The 25,310-nt window shown below is 41.3% G+C and overlaps 3 protein-coding genes across 5 annotated transcripts; 1 reads left to right on the top strand and 2 right to left on the bottom strand.

Annotated features, from left to right (window-relative positions):
* The first annotated feature begins 18 nt into the window (after positions 1-18).
* On the top strand, positions 19-5,804 carry LOC136432511 (nucleic acid dioxygenase ALKBH1-like). The gene is made up of 6 exons (XM_066423863.1): positions 19-202; positions 1,948-2,059; positions 2,555-2,711; positions 3,371-3,473; positions 4,113-4,306; positions 4,954-5,804. Exons 1-6 carry the CDS (start codon positions 47-49, stop codon positions 5,339-5,341), a joined length of 1,110 nt encoding a protein of 369 aa, XP_066279960.1. The 5' UTR covers positions 19-46; the 3' UTR covers positions 5,342-5,804.
* A 96-nt stretch (positions 5,805-5,900) lies between these two features.
* On the bottom strand, positions 5,901-9,540 carry LOC136432512 (uncharacterized). 2 transcript variants are annotated; one of them, XM_066423864.1, is made up of 6 exons: positions 9,199-9,540; positions 8,991-9,068; positions 7,581-7,693; positions 6,901-7,009; positions 6,361-6,421; positions 5,901-6,225 (listed from the first exon to the last, which is right to left on the bottom strand). In XM_066423864.1, exons 1-6 carry the CDS (start codon positions 9,493-9,495, stop codon positions 6,143-6,145), a joined length of 741 nt encoding a protein of 246 aa, XP_066279961.1. In that variant the 5' UTR covers positions 9,496-9,540; the 3' UTR covers positions 5,901-6,142. The 2 variants fall into 2 exon arrangements, with proteins under 2 accessions (XP_066279961.1, XP_066279962.1); XM_066423865.1 differs by having other exon boundaries at positions 7,593-7,693; positions 9,199-9,538.
* Positions 9,541-11,989: 2,449 nt separating this feature from the next.
* Positions 11,990-24,588, bottom strand: LOC136432510 (SNW domain-containing protein 1-like). 2 transcript variants are annotated; one of them, XM_066423859.1, is made up of 12 exons: positions 24,490-24,588; positions 23,149-23,296; positions 22,128-22,292; positions 19,726-19,821; positions 17,809-17,953; positions 17,122-17,258; positions 16,244-16,426; positions 15,585-15,723; positions 15,097-15,199; positions 14,595-14,715; positions 13,902-14,065; positions 11,990-13,488 (listed from the first exon to the last, which is right to left on the bottom strand). In XM_066423859.1, exons 1-12 carry the CDS (start codon positions 24,507-24,509, stop codon positions 13,278-13,280), a joined length of 1,632 nt encoding a protein of 543 aa, XP_066279956.1. In that variant the 5' UTR covers positions 24,510-24,588; the 3' UTR covers positions 11,990-13,277. The 2 variants fall into 2 exon arrangements, with proteins under 2 accessions (XP_066279956.1, XP_066279959.1); XM_066423862.1 differs by having other exon boundaries at positions 17,122-17,261; positions 17,812-17,953.
* Between the last annotated feature and the right edge of the window lie 722 nt (positions 24,589-25,310).

The raw sequence follows: 25,310 nt of genomic DNA, 5'->3' as shown, positions 1-25,310 counted from the left end.
AATATTCTCCCCAACTGTAATTTGGTTTCGTCTACCCCAAGAGAAAATGGCGACGCCGTATGGCAGCATTGGTTCCGTACAAAAAGATGATTCTGCGGAATCTGACGACGTTTTCAGAAACGAATACAAGCGATACAAGGCAAAGGACCCAGCACCGAAACTTGATGAAGTGATCGACTTCGGAGCATCGCGAAACAAGAAGGTATAAAGCGCATAGGAAAGAGAAAACCGTGGGTTAAATTTTTCACAGCAGACGACACTGCATAATAATTTGCTAGATCAAGGTGGTTTTATTCATAATTTGGCTTGATCAATAGTTCGAAGATATCAGAACTCCGTAAAATGTTTATGGTTTCTGGTATCTATTCATTTTTGGTACCTCTTTGATTGTAGTCCGAAAATTTATGGAAATAATGTTTTGATCATAAACGTTAACGTTATTTGTGTTCATGAATAAATATAAAATTTGGTCCTGTCTTCAGTGAACGTAACTAGCATATGGAAAATATATAACGGGGGGCGCCCTGACATCGCACACGCCCTAACATCGCACGGATTTTTTACTGATCTTATTTTGCATAAGTACGCCGTGTTTGTGTCCAATAACTATGCTTATAAGGAAGGTAAATAACCCAAGTTCATGCACATAATTGTCATTTACATTCAAAACTTATGTGTACATATTCATTTCTTGTTTTGTCGAAAAGTAGTATTTTGACAATAATGACGGTAGCGCTAAGTAGAGGGTCACTGCGTAGCTAGACGGCCCGGCACCTAAATATACGACCTGTGCCAAGCAGATACATAAGTCACACAGCTATCATACACATAAGAAAAATAACTTCATAAAACACTAAAAATTTGGGTCTTTAAGTGTTTGTTGAGAAGAAAACCGACCAAAGAAAAACAACCTAAACATTGCTGTGGTCTGGCGACTTTGTTTTCCCGCCATTTTTTGGGGCCGCGATGGTGGCGGAACGATTCAACGCACAGCTTTGTTACGCTCTAACATGTGATTGGTACCGTCTATGAAAAGGAAACTGAATACAGAGATGGCGAAGATATTGCCCAATAAGTAGACGGAGTATTGTTGATGTAAGCGCTGTCATTTTTTCGTAATGATTTCGTAAGTCGGGCCGCATTCAATACGTACGTCGGGCCGCGTAGTAGCCTATTTCCCGTGGGAACATGAGCTGGGATGCGCTAGATATAGCCCTTCTCACATGACGTGAGAAGTGTACACAGTCAAAATTTTCCGGTCAAAAGAAAGCTAGAATATAGCAGACTTCAAGCCTTATTTACATTTCCCTAACTTTATCACCAACTTCCGAAGAGAGCAAAATTACCAAAGCGTACTAAGTTAGGCACACTATCTGGCGTAGCACTAAATCAGAAGGTACATTCGTGAAAATGTCTCACAGCGTCTTCCGCATGTAACGCGGAGCATGAAGGGCCCATGAACAGTATGAATACATTTTTTGTCCAAGTATGGTCTTTAGATGAATGTGTTCAAAATTCATTCATTAAAACATGACCATTCTCTGGCAACCAGCAATGGAGCGCCGTGAGTTCCAGCGCGTAAAAAAACGTCCGATATTTGGGCACCCCCCGTTAACTGCAAAAACACAGATAAACAGACTGACCAAAAACAATACCTCCCTGTGAACAAGTAGCCTCTTCCATGACTTGGAGTGTCATGTCTGATTGATGACTAGTTCTACATTGTACCACCTCTGACCTGTACTTCCTGCCATTCGATCCTGCAAGTCTGACCTTTGGTGTCAGCTTCCCACTCACTAGCTGTCACTCAAATAACTGCAGATGCACCGTGACACCATCTCAAACAAGTTATGAGAGGCAATGGTTTGGTATTTGTTTCATAGCAAAGGCATGTCTCTTGCAGAGGTCTTAAATAGAATAATAGATTTTTACTCTTATATTTTCCAGGTGATTCCTGTAGAAATTGATCCAAAGAACATCACTGACCAGGAATCATTAACCAGACTGGGGCTACTACATCCCAGTGAGTGGAGAGTGTTTGGGTTGGAAGGATTTCTAGGTAAGCAATGAATTGTTTGAAAAGTTTCAGTCTTCAGTTTTATATACTCTGAGTATAGTCACCGTAATTATTCATCAAGCCATGTTTCAAATTGATTATATAAGGGACATCCTCTTGGAACCCCAAAATTTATGCAAGCGTGCAGAAAAAAAATACTGGTGGTTTTGAAAAAAAAATTCCTTCATTATAAAATCAAAGAAGATTGAGCACACAGAGTATTGGACACCAAACAATGGATTCTTCATAATTGTTCTTTTACATCTTCTTCTTTGACTATGGAATTGACTCAGGTATCCATTTTAAGATATCTTTTTTGCAGTTGACAATATATATGTTTGCTCTTTTTGCAGCTGCTTTGTACAATTTAAAGCATGCATATGGTCAATTTGGGGGGAGGAACAAAACTTGATGCGCCTGAGGATGTCATCCATATGGTCGAATCAACGTGGCCTTAGGCAATTGAATAGATAACACATTGTGGCTTGTTTTTTCCAGGATTTCTGTTCATCTTGAACCCATGGAGAAGAGGCAGTCAGAGGTACTGGGTGACACGCTGTCTCAGAGACTTCCCCTGTAAACCTAACGTAACAAACTTGGACAAGCTGCAGCATGGGGTAGACAATGTGTGGAAGGAAGGATACTCAGAATACAGGTACGTAAAAAAAGTTATCAAGGTCGCTAAGACCACTAGTAGTTGATTTTATAGGTAACACTCTCACACGTTTGGGGTGTCCCTGTGATGTAGTGGTCTGGGCTTGTCACTTACCACATCTGGTTCAAATTATGAGGAGCCAGAAGGCCCGCGTTCGCGCCCGGGTAGGACAGGTCTGGATAAAAGGAGCACCGAGTCATACCAAATACTTTCTAAAAATGGTACATACTTCTGAAACAGTATGGAAGTTAAACACACTCCACTGCCAGTGGACTAGCCCCCTGCTGCAGTGATTGCACCCCAGTGTGGCCCAGGGCTACGAAATGGACATGGGCTCCACCCCATATAAACCTTATGGTGTGGGAGGATTTAATGTATTTAAAAAAAACTCTCACACATTATTATGGGCTAGTCTTCCATGAAAATGATATCTGTATTTCTCAAAAAACTTGTATGTCCAGTCACTGTGGTAAAGATTGAATTTAGAAGTATTACGGTGACAGTAAACCTTCATTCCTATATGTCTTACCTTCTCAAATATATACAATACATTCCTGAAGATTACTCACCCTGGAATTGAAGAATTCTCATATTGTAATCCAGTTGTTTTTGTGAAACATTATACAATATATGTATAATGTTGTATTGCTCTTTTCAAGGAATTACAGACTGCAAGGGAAAGGGAAGAAAACCCAGCCAAAAACGTTACTTCACAAGTTGAGGTGGACAACGCTGGGATACCACTATGATTGGGACAAAAAGGTACAGGTTGCATATTTTTGGCAGTTGTATCATGTATGATATCATTACCAAAACCATAGAATTTATGAACTGCAAAGCTTGCTTTTTTTTAGCAGCTTACCCTTGCTTTTAGAATAACTTGAAGGTGATGGCAAATGTGATGAGAAAAGAAACAGCATTGATGATGCGTATGATTTGAATTTTTGTATGTGTCACCGTACATGTGTTTATCCTTTAGATGATGACAAATATACAATTTGTACCATGTTACGATTCTGCATAATATACATTTTCTATAATAACTTTATTGCAAGTTCATGCCCAAAGGCTAATTGCAGACAAAGTACATGGAGATACATGGAAATCGAAATACATGTAGTTATCTAGTCTACTGTGAAAGTTCTATGGTTGACTATGGTTGGGTTTGACTTCTTTTTTGAAGACAGTGGAAAATGAAGTGACCCATGTTTTGAATCATAAGTGGATTGGTTGATTTTAGTCAAAAGATGGAGTTTTGTCAATTATTCAAATGGAGTATTACTCTGATAAGTCTTGTTGTTATTTGATGAAGATTTGCTTGTTTTGTGGTGGCATAACTTTAGGTGTACTCGAGTGTTTCTTGCATTGAGACATTGTGTTTCATGTTTGCATTTTTACCAGGAATATCACCAAGAGAGATACACAGAGTTCCCTCCCGACCTGTCACAGCTGTCCACACATGTTGCACAAACTCTGGGCTTCCCTCACTACAAGCCAGAGTCAGCTATAGTCAACTACTACGGGCTAGACTCCCAGTTAGGTGGACATGTTGACCATCAGGAGTTGGACTACTCTAAGCCTATCATCTCATTCAGGTGAATTTATACTATAACATTGAGATAGACCTTAAGTATCTGCTAAAAGCCCCTGTCACATACATATAGCTGACCATGGCATCCCGACCTTCTGCAGACCATGGTTGGGAGTTAAGGCTCTGTCACACATACTAGTAGCTGACCACAGCCTCCCGACCTTCTCCAGACCATGGCTGGGAGTTAAGAACCTGTCATACATAGCCAACCATGGCCTCCCGAACTTTTCAAGACCATGGTTGGTAGTTAAGAACCTGTCACACATAGCCAACCATGGCCTCATGGAGTCAGTTGTGAGCAAGGTCATCTGTGGTTGGGACTCATCTGCGCCAGCTGTAAATTTCGAAAAATGTCTGGAAAGTCATATTCTGCTCGAAGTGGAGCTAGATTAGGATAGATTCCAGCTTATTCCCAACCCAGTGTCGACCTTGGTTGGGGAGAGGTTGGAAGTCGTGGGAAGGCCTTGAATGTGTGACAGGGCTTAAGTTGCATCTCACTCATGAGATTTCAGTCAGATGTTTTGATATCTGTATAATTCTTTCCTCCTGAAGGCTACCTTTGACATCCATTTTTCCGCCACTAGGCCTACTGTATTTCATAATATGCAATGGCTTATACACTGATTCATTATCATTTTCTTCTTTCATCAGCTTTGGACAGACAGCTATCTTCTTACTGGGCGGCAAGACAAAGTCAGTCAAGCCCACGGCCATGTTCCTCCAGAACGGTGACATCATGGTCATGTCTGGTGACACAAGACTAGCCTATCACGGGGTCCCTAAGATTCTTAAACCACCAATAGTAGGACAGCTACCAGAAGGGCTGTGTGAGGACGAGAGGAGAGAAAGACTCCATGACTCGATGTTGCCCAGTGCTATGGAGGAGACTTGGGAGCAGTCTGCCTTGTTTATGGAAGAGTGTAGGATTAACATAACAGTCAGGCAGGTTGTTGCTGAGGGAAAAGGCTTTGGAAAAAGGAGCTGCGATGACGAATTACAAACTGAGCCAAAAAGGACAAAGGAAGCTCAGGGATCATGATAATTAGTCTTTGAAAAGTGATAGAAAATTTATGTCTACAAAATTGTACGTGGCGGCTAAATCATGCATCTGTAGTTTGAGGTAACCTGATTAAATCACGCTTATTGAAGTCCTGCAAACCCATCCTTTAATCCCTATACATGTATGTCTGCTGTATTGTTTTGAGGTACTGCAGAAAATTTATAAGAAATTAAATATATTCAAATGTGTGTGTGTTTGTGTGTGTGTGTGTGTGTAACTTCTGTAACGTTTCATGAGCTGTGCGACTTTGTTGCCTACTAGACTAAGTATATACTTTGACTACCTCTCATAACTCAAAATCATGATATAAAATTTTCTCTTTTTATTGAGATACTGACGGTAATGTTATTCTATTCATCTTAGAAAGATAACACAACTATGTACATCACAGTATTTGTTGATTGTTTACTCTAAATAAAAAAGATCTGCTGTCTAATTTTAACCTCTAAGGCCACCTCAAGTCATCCATTTTTTGGCAATGCCTTAGGGACAAGCCTAATGGTTAGTATTGATAGCATAGAACATCCAATAGATGGTAGAAATTGTTATTTATCTAAGATTGTTTAAAGGTTTCGAAAATTTCAGAACAAAAGGCAACAAACACCCACGCGGTAAGGTGGAATTGCACTGACATAAAAATGACCATATTTAGCAGAGTAGTGCAATCAGCTATAAGGGACACAAAACCATGTCTTAGTCATAGTCTCTCGGCTGAGCCACCTTCTCAGCTGGGCGGTTTCTTAGCCTTCATCGAGAACTTATCCAGACCAAAGGGATCCTCTATTTCCACGCGCTCGAACTGTACTGGCCCCTCGCGCCGCCGGCTGCGGTCAGTTCCGCTGAACTCTTTGTCAGGCACGAACCTATTAGAAAAGACCACAACAAAATATAAGTTACTGTTAAGCCAGAAATGTGCAAAATTTACAAGCTTGTTGGCTCTGAAAAGCACAACAAATGAAGAAAAAGTAACCAAGACCAAACAACTGGTGCACACTAACCTGTTGGTGTTGATGATTTTGTCCCGTCGTCTCCATACAGGTCCTTGTCTTCATCTAAGCCCTGGAAAGATGTAAACAAAAATAACATACTTAAACCTTGCTTTGTAGCCAACCTTGTAGTACCAAGTGTCACATAGGTCAGCAAGTTTGCTTGCTGTTTCTGTAGCAACTTATATCTTTACAGTACTACATTTGTGCATTTAAAACATTGAAAACCAGATAATAATTAAAACAACATCTTAGTGGGGGAAGAGAAGGTAAGATACAAACATTAGTGCAACATTCTCACAGATATAGAGTGACTTTGTTGGTCATGGACCAACAAATCGGTTACGAGTTAGCAGTTTTGAATTGTGCATTAAATTTTATGAATGGCTATGTATACACTTAAACACTATCACCCAGTGTTACCAGTATATAACAGATTTTCCACAGACAGATAGAAAGTTCCCAGTCAAACGTCTAGCTAGGAGGGCGTCTGTGTGTCTTTGGGACGCCGTATACTAAAAAAACAAAGACCCAGCCATGTATTCCACTGACCTTGCTCTGATTGAAAAGCCGCTGGTCGTACTGAGTCTCTCCCGTTCCGACATGCGGCAGACCTAGGGCATTCTTTGCTGTGACGTCACTCTCACGCTGGAGCTTGGCCCTAAAACAAAATCAAATCCAAGATTTTTAAAGACCGAATTCGAACAATTCACAACAATAGTGACAGCCGGCATTTTCGTGACCACATGCATCTGTCACCTTCCTCAGGGCAATACTGACTGGTTCTTCTTTACACTGCAGCATAGGTGTCGCTTCTGCAGTGAAGAATGCGGTCCCAGACATGAGACCATTTCCCACCTCACACTAAGTTTGATTTTGCAATGGTGAATAAAGCCCATGTGGACATATATCAAGGGCATTTTCATACCAAATACATCATAGATCATACATGTATTACGTCATTTGGTTTAAATACCAGGGCACAGGATCCGAAAATGTACATTTTTGGGCTAAAATGTGAATAAAATCGCAAAATTTATCATTTTGGAGCAAATATGTATACCAAAATGTTAACAAGCCCTACGGACATATGTCCAAGGCACTCCTATACAGTTGTACCAGGGCACATGAGCCAAAAATAAAAATGGCCAAAGTCGCTAACAATGGCGCAGCATATAAACAAGGACAGCATATAACAAAGGCAAACGCAGAACAATGGGACGGGTACATACAAGGACATTAACCTTTTCTGGTCTAATATTTTTTTCCTGCCACTCATACGCGATTGGAAGTCCTTCCGGATGTCTATGAAATCAGCATCGCGGTAGTTGTGTCTTCTCATGAACTGCAAAGAAAGGAAATAACAATATGCATATGTTGGGCTAACGTCAAAGTTTATACTTAAAAAAAGTTGTAAAAAAAAAAAGCAGTATGCAGTCAGTCCTTATCTCCAAGCAGTTTTTAAAATTCATAAAATTATGCCGACTATAGTCGTAGCTTGCCTAATGCCGGACCTAGTCCTGTTACTCTCCAAAAGTTAAACGTAGGCCCATTTTAATTTCCGTCCGCAGGCCCCAACAGCGCGGGTTGTTGTGCATTGTTGGGTCCTGTCCAACAACCTCTGCTGGGAGCGACTAAACTTTAGTCCCTTTCAACTGTGGTTTACCCGTCAACAGCGACAGTTGGAAGCGGACTAAAACATGCTACAGCTACTAGAAGCACTATATATACTCAGGCATCGGAAGATCTATTTGAACTAATTTAGTTCATAAACCACGGAAGCTGCGAAGGGTATGGAAAGACAATAGTTCTGTCAGAACTTTTGTCAGAACTGAATTTCAAGCTTTACATATAGTAATATCGGGTAGCCGCTCTTCAGCTAGCCAAGGAGGTCTCCTTGGACGGAAGCAGGACAACTCGGCCCATTTCCAACTCGGCCCATCGCAAATCTGGTCAACTCGGCCCATTGCGGTAGTCAACTCGGCCCATCGGGGTAGTCAACTCGGCCCAACGCCGTGATCAAGTCGGCCCATAGATTTCCACAAAATAAAACAAAAAAACACTCACCTTCTAAACAACAATCAGTTTGCTCGGCAGGTATTTAGCGATGAATTCTTCATGCGCTGGCGGGCCTGGTCACGTCGACCCGGCTTGGAAATGTGACCCAAGCATAACATACTAGTACATGTAGTAACAATGTCTCTTTTTCAGACAACTTCGAACTGTTGACTTTGAGTTTTTTGGAGCCCAATACCGCCGGCGCTTGGGCAATCAACATGATTTTAATAAAGACCGCGTCTTTTTGTCAGACAACAAAAAAGAAAACACAAGTTGAATTAACTTGAATAAAAATATGTCTATGAAAATCATTATCGTGTGTGTGTTTGTGTTGGGCCGAGTTGACTAAGGAGATGGGCCGAGTTGACTAGGGAGATGGGCCGAGTTGACTGGGCCGAGTTGTCCGACATTCTCCTTGGCCTGGGCATTGCATATACTATAGGAGTCCTTGGGCTAGCATCATAAGATCATAAGACACCAGCTTCGCATAAATTATGCACGCGGTGCGGCAGCATGCTAGGAGCTAGTTATATTATTTGAAGATATTAGAATCACACAAAAAAAGAAAAGTACACAAAACCTACCTCTATGATAACGTCGAACGCCTCCGGCGACCTCATACTTGTTAGCTCGTGTTTTGACACAAGCTCTCTAATTCTGGCCTGTTTAAGAAAGAAGAAAAGAAGTAATGATAATTCTTAGAAAATAATAAATTTATCTAGGTCATTGAAAGCAAACCTATCGTGAAAGATGCATGCATAAGGTATGAAAGATTAAGAAAGATTGTCTTACATTGTATATAAGACGCTCCAGGTTGAACATAACTGTCCGGGGTGGCGGTCTAGCTCTCTTGTTGCCCGGCGCCTGAATCTGGCCTAGCGGCGGACGTCTCGGGGTCATCAGTGCATAGCTGTCTTGGCTATATGCGCCTGACTGGACATCGAGGTAGAACGGCACAGAAAAACCAGTAGGGGAACAGCTGGGCACACTTGTTATGGGACTGACCGGGCGGGCCGGGTACTCAGGCCGTCCGGGCGTGATTGGGAAGCTCGTCGGTGAGCTGTCGGTCGCATCGCTAAACGTGTCCATAGCGCTGTCGCGTAGAAACTGAAATGTCTAGCTAGTTCATGATCCATCAATTTATTCACTCTTATTTCTATTGTTATTAAAATGTCGGTAAGGCTAAAGAAAACAGCTTTACAGATAAACTTGCTTTTCGGTTGGTCCGACGACCCTGCCTTTGTGGTACTGCAATTATTCCATCACAATGTCTAGCGCCGGAAATGTATTGCGGTGTTATGAATGACTACAAAGTGCCATACTATTTTTCAAAACCTCGTTTGAAACCATCTAAAAAACCATCTCCTTGGAAAACGTGACCAAAATGTAGCAACTTTGATAACAACGATGTGTCGGTAATTTGTTGCGATCAAAATCAAACAATTAACCAATTTTTGTGTGATGGTTCCCGATATTATCAGTCTGGTAGCAAAATCAAATGTGAACGCCTTACGTTTTGTTCCATCTTGCGCCAAACATAGGACATTTTGACTGTATTTCTGTTTCAGAAATCTAGCTTATTTATGCCCACACTAGTATCGTAATTTGTAAATCTTTTCGCTATCATCTTATTTCGTTATTGTCTGGCTTGCGTGACGCCGAATATTGTAGGTCATAGAATTATTTCCGATATTGTCTCATGGTAGCTCTCCGTGAACGCCTTTCCTTTTTTGTACCTTTTTCGAAGAAATTTCGTAATAAAAGAAGATTAGTTTGTAATCGTAAAATAAGATTAGTGAATATGCCTTGATGCATAAGCCTAAAAATCAACTTCCAGGTAAACATCCCGGTGGTTCATACTCTCCAAGCAGAGGAGTGGGTCCGGCAGGTTTTGGGCGTGTTTTTAGGCGTTTTTGTCGGGCTTTCTACTTTGTCATGTTTTTTTTTCTCTATGTAGGTGGGTCAGGCGCTCCTGGATATGTGTCACCGCAATTATTCCATCACAATGTCTAGCGGAAAGGTATTCATTGCGGTGTTATGAATGACTACAAAGTGCCATACTTTTTTTTGAAACCTCCTTTGAAACCACAACGTGATAAAAAATGCACCAATTTTGAACGCAACTATGTACGTGTCGGAAAGTTGTTGCGATCAAAATCAAACAATAAACAATTTTTTAGCAAAGGTTTCTGGTGGAAGAACGCCTTACGTTTTGTGCCATCTTGTGCCAAACACAGAATCTTTTGAGTGTATTTCTGTCGCAGAAATCTAGCATATTTTTGCCTCCATTATCATAATTTGTAAGTTTTGTCACGTTGAAAGTAGTGTGACGCTACAGTTGCATTTTGTTATTCCGATGTCTGGCGGAAAGGTATTCATTGCGGTATAGATGTATGGTCACAAAGCTTACCTCAAAACAATGCACCAATTAAAGCTATACAAGAACATTCCTCTATCTCATTTTTACTAGTTAGAGTAGATCTATACGCAATATGTTCTTTCTTATTTGCAATTAGTTCTAGTTTAGATCAAGAAGTCGTCATAAATCAGGATGTTGCGATGGAAGACATGTTAAAAAAAGTTTGAAGACAAATAAGTCTTACAATAGTAACCTCCTTGCAAGAGTGTAGCACTTTTAGCAGAAGCTAAATTATTCCTATTGTTATTATCATGTACCGTCGGATCGCGGAGTAGACAAGTCATCGTCTTTACATGCAAATGAAATCATCCCTTGCGTAGCCTTGCATCGACTTGTTGTTCCACTTTGGAAAAGTCAAGATGTCCTACTTTTAGTTTTTGATTATGAATGTCCATATCACTGCGCAATCATTTTCTCCAAAACTTTTGAAGGTCTCTATATATGTTCTCTTCAAGGTCTAAAAAAATCATAACTCCTTGTTCTGTTGAACCAAGGATGTTTTTTATTAATATTATTATTCATTTAACCAAATGAAACCCAGGTAATGATTCAGTGACGGTTTTCAGTCTATTTTACAAAACATTTTTCGACTATTGTTGAAATGATGCAAATGCGACATTTAATTCAACTCGTTATGGAATGTGTGACATGTTTTGCTCTCAAACCTGAAAAAAGACTCATAGGCTACCGTGACAAGACCTGGAGGCCAGGGAACGAAAATAGGGTTGTACTGGTACTTTTAATGTCGGCTGTTAATAGCTGAAGTCCCTGATTTGATAAATCAGGGAGCTAATAAAATACACATGTCCAAATATTTTGTCCCAACTACATTCTAAAAATCAATTGGATTAACTTTTTCTGGGCTAGTTATTAATTAATTCATTCACAATTCTGTCGACCTAGGAGGTTTTAGAGAATATTTGGCCCCCACGGAGTGCATTTCTGTAGCCAGCGTGCCATCCGAATTCTACAATCGCTACCCTAAACCCAAGAAATTGATTTTCAATTGAATAAATTCTTGTGTGTTGTGTGTAACTTGATAACTAATAATGACATTATTTAATAAAAGCTATGCGACTTTCTTACCTATATGCTTTGGCTGCTTCTCCTTAACTCTTATAACAATTCAAAAACAAGATAGCAAATTCTTTTTTTAATTACAGATATTGACCAGTAATGTTAGACTATTCATCTAAGAAAGAAAGGAACACAACTAAGTACATTACACAGTATTCGTTAATTGTTTAATCTACTTACAAGTCTTTTCTGTCTAATTTCAATCTCTAAGGCCACATCAATTTCTCCGTTATTCAAAGTTTTTTTGGGGAAAGTTAGGCTCAGGGGTTGAAAAAGTGCCACGTAGCAGAATGAATGAAAACTGCTAAAAATGTTACTGCAAACTTTTAAAGACAATGTACTAGTTTAGTGCCACTCTTAGGGATGGTTTACTTGCCAATTCTTGGAACATCCAACATTGTCAAAGTTTGCCATTTTATTTCTGAGATTTTCATTTTCGAGTAATATAGGTGAATTTTGTTTTGAAACTCTTACTTAACTGTGGGGATCCAAAAACTTAATTGTTGTGGCCTCTTGAATACTTCCAATGATTGGCTGGTACAAGTAACGATACATAAACAAAACTTAAGGAACAAACAAGGGTTCGGCAGTATGAAAGAAGAAGAAACACGTTTACCAAGTAATGAAAAGCTCTGCTTACTGGTCCTGACAAGGAAATACATACAGTACATCTATTCATCTTACAAGCCCTGGTGTTGTAAGAATGTGGAACACTAGTGGTCCATGATATCAGAGATAAAAGTTTACATACTGTTTGTGGTATACCATATACTGACATGAAAATTGCCATATTTAGTACAGTAGTGTCATCAGCTACCAGGAACACAGATAGTACTAGACACAGGGTACCTGTTTACAGAAGTGCTCCATATAAGTGATACGGGTATTCTCTTGTACAAGTTTTAGGCCCATAAATGCACACATATCCAAAGCTCGGACACATTTACATTTAAATTTTAAGTGGATCAAACAGTTACCATTCATGGGGGACCTGATGGTAAAATAACTACCGCTAGTCCTCAAGTTTGATGACTTCCGCCCCCCTCCCCTCTAAACCTCCTTGCTATGTACATGTTCACATTAGGAGTCACACCATAGGAAGCAATTCCAATGTACTGTAAATGCATTTAAGTTTGCAGTGTTTTAATTTCGTGGTAGGGTGAAAATGGAGTGTTCAGACTGGTCCAGTTCACGGTTGGAACAAGGTGATGGACGGGCAGAATGAGCATTTTTGCGGTGATTCTAAGTTTGCGGAGAAGAGGTTACCGCAAACATTAAACCTCTGCAAACTTAAATGCATTTACATGTACTAACATGATGAATACATCGAATACTACAAAAAGGTGTTCACATGTTCATAACGTTCACATGTTCACTACTCCTTTCTCCGCTCCTTCCTGCCCCTGTCATAGTCATAGTCCCTCGACCGACCTGCCTCGTCAGCAGGGCGCTTCTGGGCCTTCTTAGCCTCCGTCAAGAACTTATCCAGACCAAAGGGATCCTCTTCTTCCACGCGCTCGAACTGTACTGGCCCCTCGCGCCGCCGGCTGCGGTCAGTTCCGCTGAACTCTTTGTCAGGCACGAACCTATTACAAGAGACCACAACAAAATATAAGTTACTGTTATACAAGAAGTTTGTTAGTACGATTATGGCTTCGTGTTGACATAATGGTTAGTGTGTTTGGCCCAGAACTCAGAGGTCCTGGGTTTGAATCCCCTGAAATGCCACCAACATTGTACCATTTGGAAAGGCACTTTACATGACTTTTCTCACTCTACCCAGGTGTAAAAATGGGTACCTGACTTTGCTTGGGTAGGTAAAAGCTGGCGGAAGGAGAGGGATGGGCTCTGCCTTCCATACCATGCCCTACACACAGTAGATAATAACTCACTGCCCCTACAGCCTTAAAAAGGCTATGGGCCTACCTTACTTGTGTTGACAAACACAACAGATCAAGAAGGTGACCAAATCAAGAAAACTTGCATAGAGTGCACTAACCTGTTGGTGTTGATGATTTTGTCCAAGTCGTCTCCGTAGAGGTCCTTGTCTACATTCCTGCTGGGTCGGTAGATGTTCTGGGCCATGTTGGCACCCGACCGCCAGGCCTTGTCATACACTGTGTAGCTCTCATCCTCTCCGGCTGCAAACCCGCTATCTAAGCCCTGGAAGGACGAAAAAATGTAGAAAACAGCATACTTAAACCATGCACCTTAAGGACTAATCTGTGCACTGTAAGTATGGGAAACAATTTGGAAATCAGATAATGGATGAAAAAAGCTCATCTCAGTGAAGGAAGATACAGTACAAACTGAAGTGCGACCTTCTAACACAAACATGAAGACTTAAATGTTAGTCTTGGACCATGTTACAATGAAGTAGTTAGGAAACTGTGCGTTATGTCGTATGAATGGATATGTACACTTTCCCACTACAACACAATGTTATCATACAACAGATTTTCTGTAGACAGATAGGAAGTATGACTGTGCCAGCCATGTATGACACTGAATAGAGCCAAGTGGAAAACAAAGATGGCCTGCCTCAGTGGAAGAACTGAAAAGGTTGTTGAGTAGTCCGCAACATCAGCTTGTCTGCCTGGCGTTCCACAGTGTATTGTCTTGTTGCAATTTTTAATAAAGAATAAAAGATCTGAAAAGCAGCAAAGATAATGATGATGATGATCGCACTGACCTTGCTCTGGTTGAAAAGCCGCTGGTCGTACTGAGTCTCTCCCGTTCCACCCCCAACATGGGGCAGACCCAGGGCAATCTTTTCTGTGACGTCACGCTCCCTCTCACGTTGAAGCTTGGTTCTAAAACAAGATGAAACACATTCACAAATAAATCAATCAGGTCGGTACAACACTGCCTAACGAAGTATTATTTACAAGAGCCAACATTTCGATGACCGTCTGTAATCTTCCTCAGGGCAATACTGACTGTTATTCTTTACACTGCAGCTAGGTGTCACTGCTGCAGTGTGAAGAATGTGGTCCCAAACGTGACTGAGTCTATATTCCCCTTCATAACGGTTCATGACTGGAGTGGATTTTCTTATCAATAACACATACATCAAATACACTTTACGTGTATATGGCCACAGTGAGAAAAACAAGACCAAGTCATGACATATAGCAGCATAATACTGACTTCAATGCATGTGCGCAGTGAAACAAAAATGACTATCCCCTAACCTTTTGTCAGGTGCAGCTCTGGCGATGTTTCTGTCCCTCTGACGGTCTTTGTGGCGCTCGTGTCGCAGTGCATCTCGCTCCCTCACATCCTTCTCCTCATCAACTGAAATAGGAAAATTTCTCTTAAGTTTAAAAAAAACCGCAAACAAACAAGAAACAGATAAAAGTTTAACTCTGCGAGAACAGGGTATAAAAGATTTTCAGCCAATTATGTACTTCTGCCCATAACAATAGTGTTGCGTGTGTACTCCAGTATATACGTAGTTAGTGAACCTGCCCCTGGACCAAGATGCAGAGTTCGAATCCCGGCTGTGTTGCTCAACTGTAATGCACGCTACTGGAAAGTGCTGCAGTCCTTATGAGAGTACGTTAAGCCGTGGTCCACTGTTCGTTGTGCTTGTCGAAATGAGCTCGGGGAATTACCCCCGTATGATGAACCTGTATATAGCATCTGTCTTCTCTGTCAAAAACAAAAAACATGACTTTACCTGCAGCATGTGTCCTGATCCCTGCCCTCTCGTCTCGAGCCTTCTGAGCCAGAAGTCGCAGGTTTTCCTCCTTCTTCTCCTTCTCCTTCTGGGCCAGTTTCTTCTCCATTTGTGCACGCAGCTCCACAGCCTCTCGAGCCTGGTGGGAATCACACATTAGACAGGGTATGAGCAAAGCTATGATCCTGATTTGGCAAGGGACATGTTGACATCATTCACAGCACAGACCGGTAGCTTAGAGAGCAAGAATTCTTTGAAATACCCAAAACCCAATGTCCAAGACATTAGGTGTGTCAATTTTCACAGAGAACACTTAGGAAAATATCTTTTTGCAATTTCTTTCTGTTAACAACATTAACATACTGTAAAAGTAAGAGTGTTTGTGTGTGAGACAAGGCGAGCAGGACAGAACAAACAATTTTTGCAGTGTTTTAAGATCCCGGTGAAGAGGTCGCTGCAAAAACCGCAAACACAAAACCTCCCCAAACATTGCCCCTTTTCCAGTAACGGGAATAAGGAGGACTTTTTCATCCTTATCAACCGCAAGCAACATAGGAACAAAGAACCATACCTTTCTGTCTACATTATAATAACTACAATGGGGAGGTCCCGGAGTACTTATTATCAACAGATAGCATGACAGGGAATAAGAACCCCACCTTTCTGTCAGCTATGTACAGAGCTTCAGCCAGCTTGGCGAAGTTCTCGTTGATGTGGACCCCCTGCAGGCCGCGCCCGTCCGCGGCCAGACGTTTGTCCAGGGGGATGGTGTAACCTCGGTTGTTCTTCCAGTTGGAGATGCAGGGCGGGATCTTCCACTCCTGTTGTTCTTTCACTGTCACCTAAGGGGGAGGGGGGCAAACATAACATTATAACACATATATGTACAGAACAATGTATTTGCAATAGGGAACTGGGAAGAATTCTACTACATGTTTATACACAAGAATTTCTAAGGGCTCATTCATGAGTTTTTACTTCCCACTGATTTCAATGTAAAATATGTGTCTTACATAGGCATGTTCCAAATGTAGTTACAGAAAATGTATTGATATCATTTATTCTATGTTCTGCAAATTTACCCTACATTGTGTTAAAAATTTGCAATCAACCTCAAACCACACTATCTAATTTTTATGGTAATTACAAACTGCACTTAGCCAGACCCCACAAGAGGCAGGCACTTTCTTGCTGCGAGAGTACGACCGCATCACTCAAAACCCAGGACTGTGTGCCTCCGACCTTACGCACGGTCGACAAACATTTCCTGCTAATTTCTTCAGTGACGGGCTTTCACCAATTTGACATTTTACATCAGTTGGGATGGCTAAAAGGGAAATTCTCATCCCCATAAACACACGTTCATGCAGCCATTTTCTTTTTCAGACCAGACTCTTTTAGGGTACCCACTTGGAGGAATAAATGAATGACACTTTAACCTTCGCCATGCTGCCTAACTCTGTAACCAATAGAGAATGGGGTGCCAAATGGCTACTTCAGTGTGCTAAAGGTTAACACAGTGAAATCCTTTACTGACCTTTCTGTTTGGTGAGTGCAGCACAGGTGCAGGTGGGGAAGGGGGTCCTCGGGGGATTTTCTTGTTGATCTTGAACTTGGGGGGCTCCATGGGATCCCTCTGCATCTCCACCATACGGATCACCCTCTGTTTGGCACCTGGTCATGGCAAACAAGCTGGCATTATTTTGGGGCGGCCTCAATGTAGTACGTTCAAGTATGTTCAAGTAGAGATATACATTCCACACAATGTGCTGTGACTTCACTGCAACTCTAAACAGTACTGTATGGAGCAGGGTTTTGTAAAGGTACAAGGTAGTGGTACAGTACTGTGAAAATCATTTGGGCACAAATCCAAAATAACCGAACATCATGGAACCAGTGCTGTACCTGAATACACTTATGTATGTAACTTTTAGACTTAGTTTGTTACTAAAACATATCATTTCGACTACAAAGATTAAAATGTAGCACAGGAAAAAGATTAAAACAAATTGTAAACATGGGTTCTCTACGTAAGATATCTGAAGTCTAAATAAACACTCTGTTGTTAACTACTGATTTATATTTCCCTCATCATTAAATTTTAAGACCATGGTTACTTTGTAACTTTACCTTTAACTTTACCTGATAATCTGATGTTACCTTTAGGTAAACATCCGTAGTATTGAGTGAGAGTTTTTCCCACTAGAAGCACGTACGGACTCACCAGAGTTGAAAGCCACGCCCTGTTGTGACGGTGTGTAGCGGATGTACTGTGCGGGGGCTGTTTTCTCCGCCCTGCGTACGGGCATGGCCGCCGAGATCTTGGACTCCACCAGCTTCTCTAGTGCCTGGCGAGTCTTTTCTGTTGTCTGTACTCAAATAGGAAACATAATAAAATTAGACATCTCCAAATTCCAATAGCAAATAGCCTATTTCAGTACTGTAATTCTTGTTTCTTTCACTGTAACTTTATGTTCACTGTTTTCATGGTCACCACTGTACCGTGAACTTATCATCACCGTGAAAATACCTGTTGTAACTTTTTATGATTCCTTCACTCTGTCAATCACTTGGCGCCAATGTGAAGTTAAAGTTCAGTGAAAATGTCCATTTTTCTTGCACCTTGAAATTTTGCTAGGGTGAAGATAAAGTGAATAACAGAAATTGTCTCTATTCGTGGCTATTGGTCACTACAGCATGTTATAGAATAAGAAATTCAACCAAACATATGTATCTAGAAGTCTCCTCAACGATTCAGTACAAATGTATAAAATCCCAACTTGATTCAAGTAGAGAAACTAGACCCTCCGTTGCAGGCTCTGAACCGGCTTTTTGGGGGGCTAAATAATACACTTTTTGCAGCCAGCCCGTAACTATCAGCCAACCCCGTAACTATCAGCCGGCTAGAGCCTGCGGTATTTCGCCATGTCAAAGCGAAATTAAAATCACGTTAGGGCGATTAACGCAGAGGTGCGAATTTCCTGCCTATGGTAGACCGCACAATAAGAACAGTACACGCACCTCCCCCAGACAGTTCGCTGTCACGTCCCCCTGTGTACTAACCCGACAATTTTCTAGCGGTCAAAATGATTTTTTTTAGATACAAAAGTTTAAACTGACTTGTTCGACATTCTTTCTGCATGTCTGACGCCCTTGACGGGGCGGAGGGTGGAGCGCGTGGCTTATGGCGGTTTCCCCATCGGAAAGACAGACTTGGGCGATCCGAGCCGTGACACAAGGCATTGATAGCTTCATCGGCCTAGCTAAAGGCCATGGCAAATCAATTTGCAATCAGATTTTGCCATCTATTGCTGATGAGCGAATATGATGGTCGTCATTTCACCCGTCCGGGCCCTTGTAGCAGACTAGATAAGACGTGGCTAAGTTTGTTCCGCTATCGTAGATGCCCCCCTCCCTCACTCTCATCATCACAAGATCAAAATCCACAGAGTAACTTCCGTAAGTCTAGCGTTTGCCTTTTGATAACCCAAGTTTGTCTTTAGGAACAGTAGAAATAGATCTAGCAAACTATTTTGCCACAAACTTCAGTCACGTTGCATGTACTGTTCTTATTGTGCGGTCTACCATAGGCAGGAAATTCGCACCTCTGCGTTAATCGCCCTAACGTGATTTTAATTTCGCTTTGACATGGCGAAATACCGCAGGCTCTAGCCGGCTGATAGTTACGGGGTTGGCTGATAGTTACAAAAAAGTGCAAAAAGGCTGCAAAAAGTGTATTATTTAGCCCCCCAAAAAGCCGGTTCAGAGCCTGCAACGGAGGCTGGACATTTTACTATAGAATACATATTATTATACTGCACACAAATTGCTAACAACATAAAAGTTACACCAGTATCAATTCACAACAATTTACAACAGTTTAACATATCAATTCAGAGGTTTGGTTTATATTAATATAAGCTGGAACATCAAGTCCTTCATCCAGTCCAGCAGATGCCAAGAAGAAATTTCCAAACTTTATCCAGTTGCTTGAGTAACTCTTATTTGGAGTTGTAACAGCAGTTTCCAACAGGACTTGGTAACTACTTCCTCCTTTTCAATGAAATATCATTATCTTCATGCTATGTAATACATGTATTTCATATCACATGCTGCTGAGAAAAGTAACTTGTAACATCACCTCCTCCACATCCTCCTCTGTGGGTCTCTGCAGCTCTGGGTCCTCCTCATCAGTGATGTGCTTGGGGATCATGTCTGTTAACCTGGAGTGCACCACCTGTGATGAACGCATTACCAAAATCATCTACATGTACTCTGAACAATACTTCCTGCAGGTACATTTGTAATACAATAAAAGTAAGCCATCCAGGATTGACACAACCCATGAGAAAAATCTCTTCATTGACCCTCAATGAGTTTAATCATGTCATTGTCATCAGGCCTCAAAATTAACTTTTTTCCCTACTGTCCCAGCATTGTCCCAAAAATAAATTTCAACTGTCCCGAAGTGAGGATGGACTGTCCCAACCCTATTTTCAGAAATTATGTATTACAACAACTGTAAAGCTCAGTCAAAGTACAGTATTGCTGTGGAAAGCTTATTGTCCATTGAAATAATCAACTCAGATTCAAACTTATCTTGTCTTTTTTATCAGACAACAACAACAAATTTATTACATTATATCTTATGGATAGTAGTGCAACGTCCACTGCACATTTACAGGTAGACCACTTGCTGCAGTGCCTTATCATGTAACAAGTGGCAAGTGGGAACTGGGAACTTCAAAAAGTCATTTTAAGAACATAATCTTTTTCTGAAAACAAACAGTACATAGTGAGTCACTGAGTGACACTAGTCTAGTACATTTACAGGGACCACTTGTACTTTATCAGTGGCAGGTGGGAAGAAAAGAATGAAATATTCTTCAGATTGTCTCTGTCTTTGGTACACAGTGTAACAACAATAGATAGTACACTAGTCTAGTACAGTCAAACGTGTCTAAGAAGACCACCCAGGGGACCGATAGAATTCGGGCGTCTTGGACACGTGGTCTTCTTACAAATAGAGATTGACATTAGTCAAGACAGAGGCACCGATTTCAACGTCATAATTTATTAACAAGAATGCTAAACAAGATGCACTTAATCGTTTAACAGCAAAGCTCGTCTCCATTATACCGCTTTCGGATTCCACATTTACGATATTTCTTCCCTATTTTCCTGGATTATTTTGCTAAAATTCATGAAAATTCGACTATTTTTGTGGCGAGCGGCGTCACTTTTACCATCGGCATTGTCTGTAAAAACTTGTGAATTGAGTCGATACCGCATAACAATGGGTCATTTCGCTACAACGCTAACGTTAAAAACAAAGGATCGATGTTTTGGGTTGAGTATCCGACACCCTACTGACGTTTTAAAATACAATTTTCATGTAAACAACACCAACTGCATCTCACAGTTTACACCGTGAGTAGGTCAGAAAATAAGTTTACTGGCGAGTGTTGGCGAAAATTCTTACCGGGCACATGGTCGCCACAAGCGGGAACCTTCTTTCACAAAATCGGCGACGCCGCAGAAAAATTACCGGATCATTATGGCATTGTTACCCATGAAAAGATCGTGTATGGTTAAGTTTTTCTCCTGGTGTGAGTTTTAAACTCCCAAGCCCGCCCAAACGCCAGAAATTTGCAGAGAAATACAGAAATATAGCCTCTAGCGTGCCTGTACATGTAGAAACGCATTGTTTATTTAGTTAGGATACTTCACTAGAGGCATGGGTGAGCAGTTAAAAAAAAAAAACATCCACGTATCATCTTCAAAACAAAATGTTATCAAGTCAAGCTTTCTTTATGTATATATTTTTTAAATGTAAAGAATGTTTTTGACGAAATAAGTTTAAATTTTGTACTATTGAATGTAGAGTAAAATCACACCACACGCAATAGTTCCACCCACATTGCAGTAGACTATCCCAATGACCTATGACCACTGGCGCCATCTTGGATTTCATCGCTGCAAAACAGGCCGATTTACCGTGATTTCCCGCAACTTACCATTAAAAACTGACGTCGCCACACATTTGAAAATGACATGGTCGTCTTAGATTACGTTTTGGTCGCTTGCGGTCCGGATCCGGTCTACCGCGGGGAGATCGGACATTCTGATGTTGATTAGTTGATTATTTTCCTATTGTCCCAAAAGTGTCCCAAATAGATTTTTCAGTTGTCCCGGCCTAAATTTTAGTGGCCCCGGGACATCGGGACATAGTTAAGATCGAGCCCTGGTCATTGTCATTATCATCAATGATACAAAAATGCAGTTGATATGACTGGACTGGGAATAACCTTATTCCCAAAGATGGTATCAAGAGATATGAACAGAATACTGCCCAACAACTAATGACTAAACTATGTCCCTCTGAAGGCCTAATAATTCATAAAGACCTTGAAATATCAGTTATTATCTCAAAGCTAGTAGACATAAGGGAGTACGAAACACACAATAATATTACATATCTTAAAACAAATACACAACTGCTATGGTTCAAGAACCCTGAGAATCTTCCAAACTTTTTCATACCTTGTCCTTTCCATGGCCCTGCCTTGCGATAGCGTCGTACTTGACCTTGCCTTCTGCGTCCAGTTGTAAGGCTAGAGAGTTCGAGGCCTTGGCCTTCTTCCTGCCCATGTCCAGGGGATACTGTACCACATGGACCTCTGGGTACGCACCTCCGTCGCCAAAGTCCTGGGGAAAATAAACGTTCAATTACACATGTAATCTAGCTTGATGTCTAGAATCAAAATGTCCAAAAGCAGTACTATTTTAGAATCCTCTCATACTAGGATTCACGAGTCGGGAATTACTGTAAATGCAGAAATGCTCAAGGTGGTTCTATGTTCGTGGTTTTCACTCTTTACCACGAACTTAAAACCCACTGCGAAAAGCTGTTCCATAATTCGTGTGACTGTGGCGCTACTATTGTTTCAAACGCGAACTCAAAACCACCGCGTACACTCCATTTTCTCCCTACTGCGAAATTAAATCCCAGAAAACATGTCTGCATTTACAGTAACACAGGCACGGGATTGAACCTGATTCGCAAATTCTGGTGTGAACAGTCAGAATCTGGTTCCACGAGGGGTTACTCTTGATCTGCCAAATCGACCTCGAGAGGCCTGTAAAGTTTCATATTCAATGCTAATTCAGTAACATGATTCTTGGCCTCTGATTCTGAAAGAACTGCCTGTCACTACAATAATTAACACATATTTACAAAATGGAAACAATAATCAGATAATATATCAACTGTTCAGTGTGAGATGAGCCCTTACCTCTTACAACAGTGGGTAGACTTAAGTAACAGACACAAGGTTCAATACCTGGCATTCCTACCTAGACCTTTGTTTCCTCGGAAAAGGCACTCTACACGACTTTCTTCGCTTCACCTAGGTGTAAAAATGGGTACCTGACTTCGGTTGGGGAGGCAGAAGACGGTGGAAGGAGAGGGATGGGCTCCACCCTCCACTACCATGCCAAAGACATAGTGGATGACAACCCACTGTCCCTATGGCCTCAAAGGCTATGGGACCTTTAGGCTTACCTCTGCAGACCGAGGAACCCATCCTTGTCTGTGACCGTAGGGAGGGGCTGAAGCCCTCCTGGCCACCATCAGCTGTGTCTGGGGGGCATGGCGTCTCTCCTGGTAGTCTACCTCCTCCCGAGTCAACTGGGTCGGGGCTGGTAATATGCTGGAAATGTTGTTAAATATGTTATTCATTCATTCATCTCAAGTACAGTCAGTGCGTACTAGGTACCAATCTGAGTAATGAGGCTATTGTAATGCCTTTTAACATGCTCAAAGCATCTCCTCTATAACGCAGGCACCCCCATTTTTTAACGTTCCTTCCAAACGACGAATACAAACCAGGCTGCCCTTCCACGGGTTCAAATTGGGTCTCTCAGTTACCAGCTAATTACCAGAAGCTCAACTGAGAGGCTGCTACCAATTGAGCTATAGGGGCAACATTAATAACTTTCGTCTGGACAAACGCTTACACATTAGTGGCAACAGTATCGGAGCAACTACGCATCATGCCTTGGACAACTCGGGTTATGGTTGTGGTCAAGTTATAATAGGTTTGAGACTTTGACATTCTCTTGCCAGTGATACGTCTAGAAACTGCCCTGGACATCGTGCTGAGTTGTCCTGACTTGCTAGGTGGCGACTTGTCCAACATAATTTCATCATTCATGGCAACGATATCTCATGAAAATTTGATTCCCCTTCAGCCTTTTTGTTAAGCACAAACAATAATGATTGCTATTTTGAGACCAAAGCATATATAAATTTAGCATTTAAACTTTTCCATTTCTAATTTTTCTAGTTTGGTTTGGGGTAGAGCTGGAGAATTTATGCACTGATCTTGGTGTTCATCTCCTATATTTCTGCTTCTTGACTTGACTTCTTTTCTGTGTCTGCCGGCCCTCCCCACAAAAAACTATTTACCATCTTTACATTGGAAAACATGCAGTTTGGACGCCCTACAGATGAAAATCTGTTCTCGTCTGATCTGAGTCAACTCGAGCTACGTTTCAATATAAAGGCAGATATTCTAGATAGACTCTGTGAACTGTGTCAAGCTCCACGACCAAGCCATTTTCAGTCGGAATCTCATGAATTTTGGCCTTCCAACAATCTACTCTACTCTACTCATACGTAGTTAGCTGTGAGGATGCGAAAAAAACATGGCCTACTGAACTCGCCTCGAACTTTTCAGTCGGAATCTCATGAATTTTGGCCTTCCAACAAACTACTGAGCAAAAATTCTCCCACCAAAAGAAAGACAAAGCTATATTGTATCCTTCAGATCGACATTTCCTTCGTTTCCGAACCAACAAACCTAAAATTGGACAGAAAAACGGCGAGAGTTTTCTTCCTTACCTTGACAAGGGGATCGCCATCGTGTTGTGTGATGACGTACTTCCGCCCACAATGCACCACGCCTGCGTCGTTCCCAGGATCAGGTGTGCTTGGCACTCTGGGTACGAGATCAGGCGTGTGGAGGGAAAGTTCGGAAAATTTTTTGGCATGATAATTTTATGATCTAAACGTTACAAGCAGAGCTTTGGAAGGACAAACTTGATATTTTCCTGATAATTCCTATTGTCACAGAAAAATGAGGTTGTCAGAAGAATGCAGACTTCTCAAGTTTCATTTTATGCTCCCAAGATCTTGGTTTCTGAGTTCATCACTTCACTCAGGGGAAATTATGTTGCTCCAACTCCAAGGTACGTTGCTTCTTTTCTTTGTGCAGTAACCGTCTCTGCATGGCAGTTAAATGTTTGATATTATATATAGGATTGACAGGTCCTTGTACGATGTAAGATAGATCATAGATCATCAGAAGTTTGGGCCAACATCTGGGGTTCATCAGATTCACACAAACAGCTTATTAGGTAAGGGACAATCCATTGTTGTTCCAAAGTGAATGATCAATGATGGCTTCTTATACTAGTAAATTCACTTCATCAAATCATCAAATCACAGTCTTGGTTAGCTTCAATGTTGCTTTGCTAAAGTGTAAAACATGTCAGTGTCATCACGAAACTTAAACTGCATGACATCTGGACATATCCAAATTTGACACGGGTTCATCGATTTCTGTTAAGTGTATCGTCAATATTAAGTTTAGTGGGGATTTAATTTCGTGGTTGGTGAAAAATGGAGTGTAACCTGTGGTTTTTGGTTCGCAGTTGAAACGA

Source organism: Branchiostoma lanceolatum, chromosome 4 (assembly GCF_035083965.1).
Source record: "Branchiostoma lanceolatum isolate klBraLanc5 chromosome 4, klBraLanc5.hap2, whole genome shotgun sequence".
In the NCBI taxonomy this organism is placed as follows: domain Eukaryota; kingdom Metazoa; phylum Chordata; class Leptocardii; order Amphioxiformes; family Branchiostomatidae; genus Branchiostoma; species Branchiostoma lanceolatum.
The sequence above is the reverse complement of the archived record's forward strand: the minus strand, read 5'-3'. Positions and strand labels throughout refer to the sequence as shown.

Bases quoted from the DNA above. Each gene is read 5' to 3' on its own strand.
- LOC136432511 (XM_066423863.1), top strand. From the start codon at position 47: ATGGCGACGCCGTATGGCAGCATTGGTTCCGTACAAAAAGATGATTCT. The intron at 203-1,947 runs GTATAAAGCGCA...TATATTTTCCAG, and splicing joins GAGCATCGCGAAACAAGAAG to GTGATTCCTGTAGAAATTGA. The intron at 4,307-4,953 runs GTGAATTTATAC...TTCTTTCATCAG, and splicing joins AAGCCTATCATCTCATTCAG to CTTTGGACAGACAGCTATCT.
- LOC136432512 (XM_066423864.1), bottom strand. From the start codon at position 9,495: ATGGACACGTTTAGCGATGCGACCGACAGCTCACCGACGAGCTTCCCA. The intron at 7,010-7,580 runs GTATGTACCCGT...ATTTTGTTTTAG, and splicing joins CAGAAAAGGTTAATGTCCTT to GGCCAAGCTCCAGCGTGAGA. The intron at 6,226-6,360 runs GTTAGTGTGCAC...CTTTTCTAATAG, and splicing joins AAAATCATCAACACCAACAG to GTTCGTGCCTGACAAAGAGT.
- LOC136432510 (XM_066423859.1), bottom strand. From the start codon at position 24,509: ATGGCGATCCCCTTGTCAAG. The intron at 23,297-24,489 runs GTAAGGAAGAAA...CAACATTTCCAG, and splicing joins ATGGCGATCCCCTTGTCAAG to CATATTACCAGCCCCGACCC. The intron at 17,259-17,808 runs GTGAGTCCGTAC...TGCCATGACCAG, and splicing joins GGGCGTGGCTTTCAACTCTG to GTGCCAAACAGAGGGTGATC.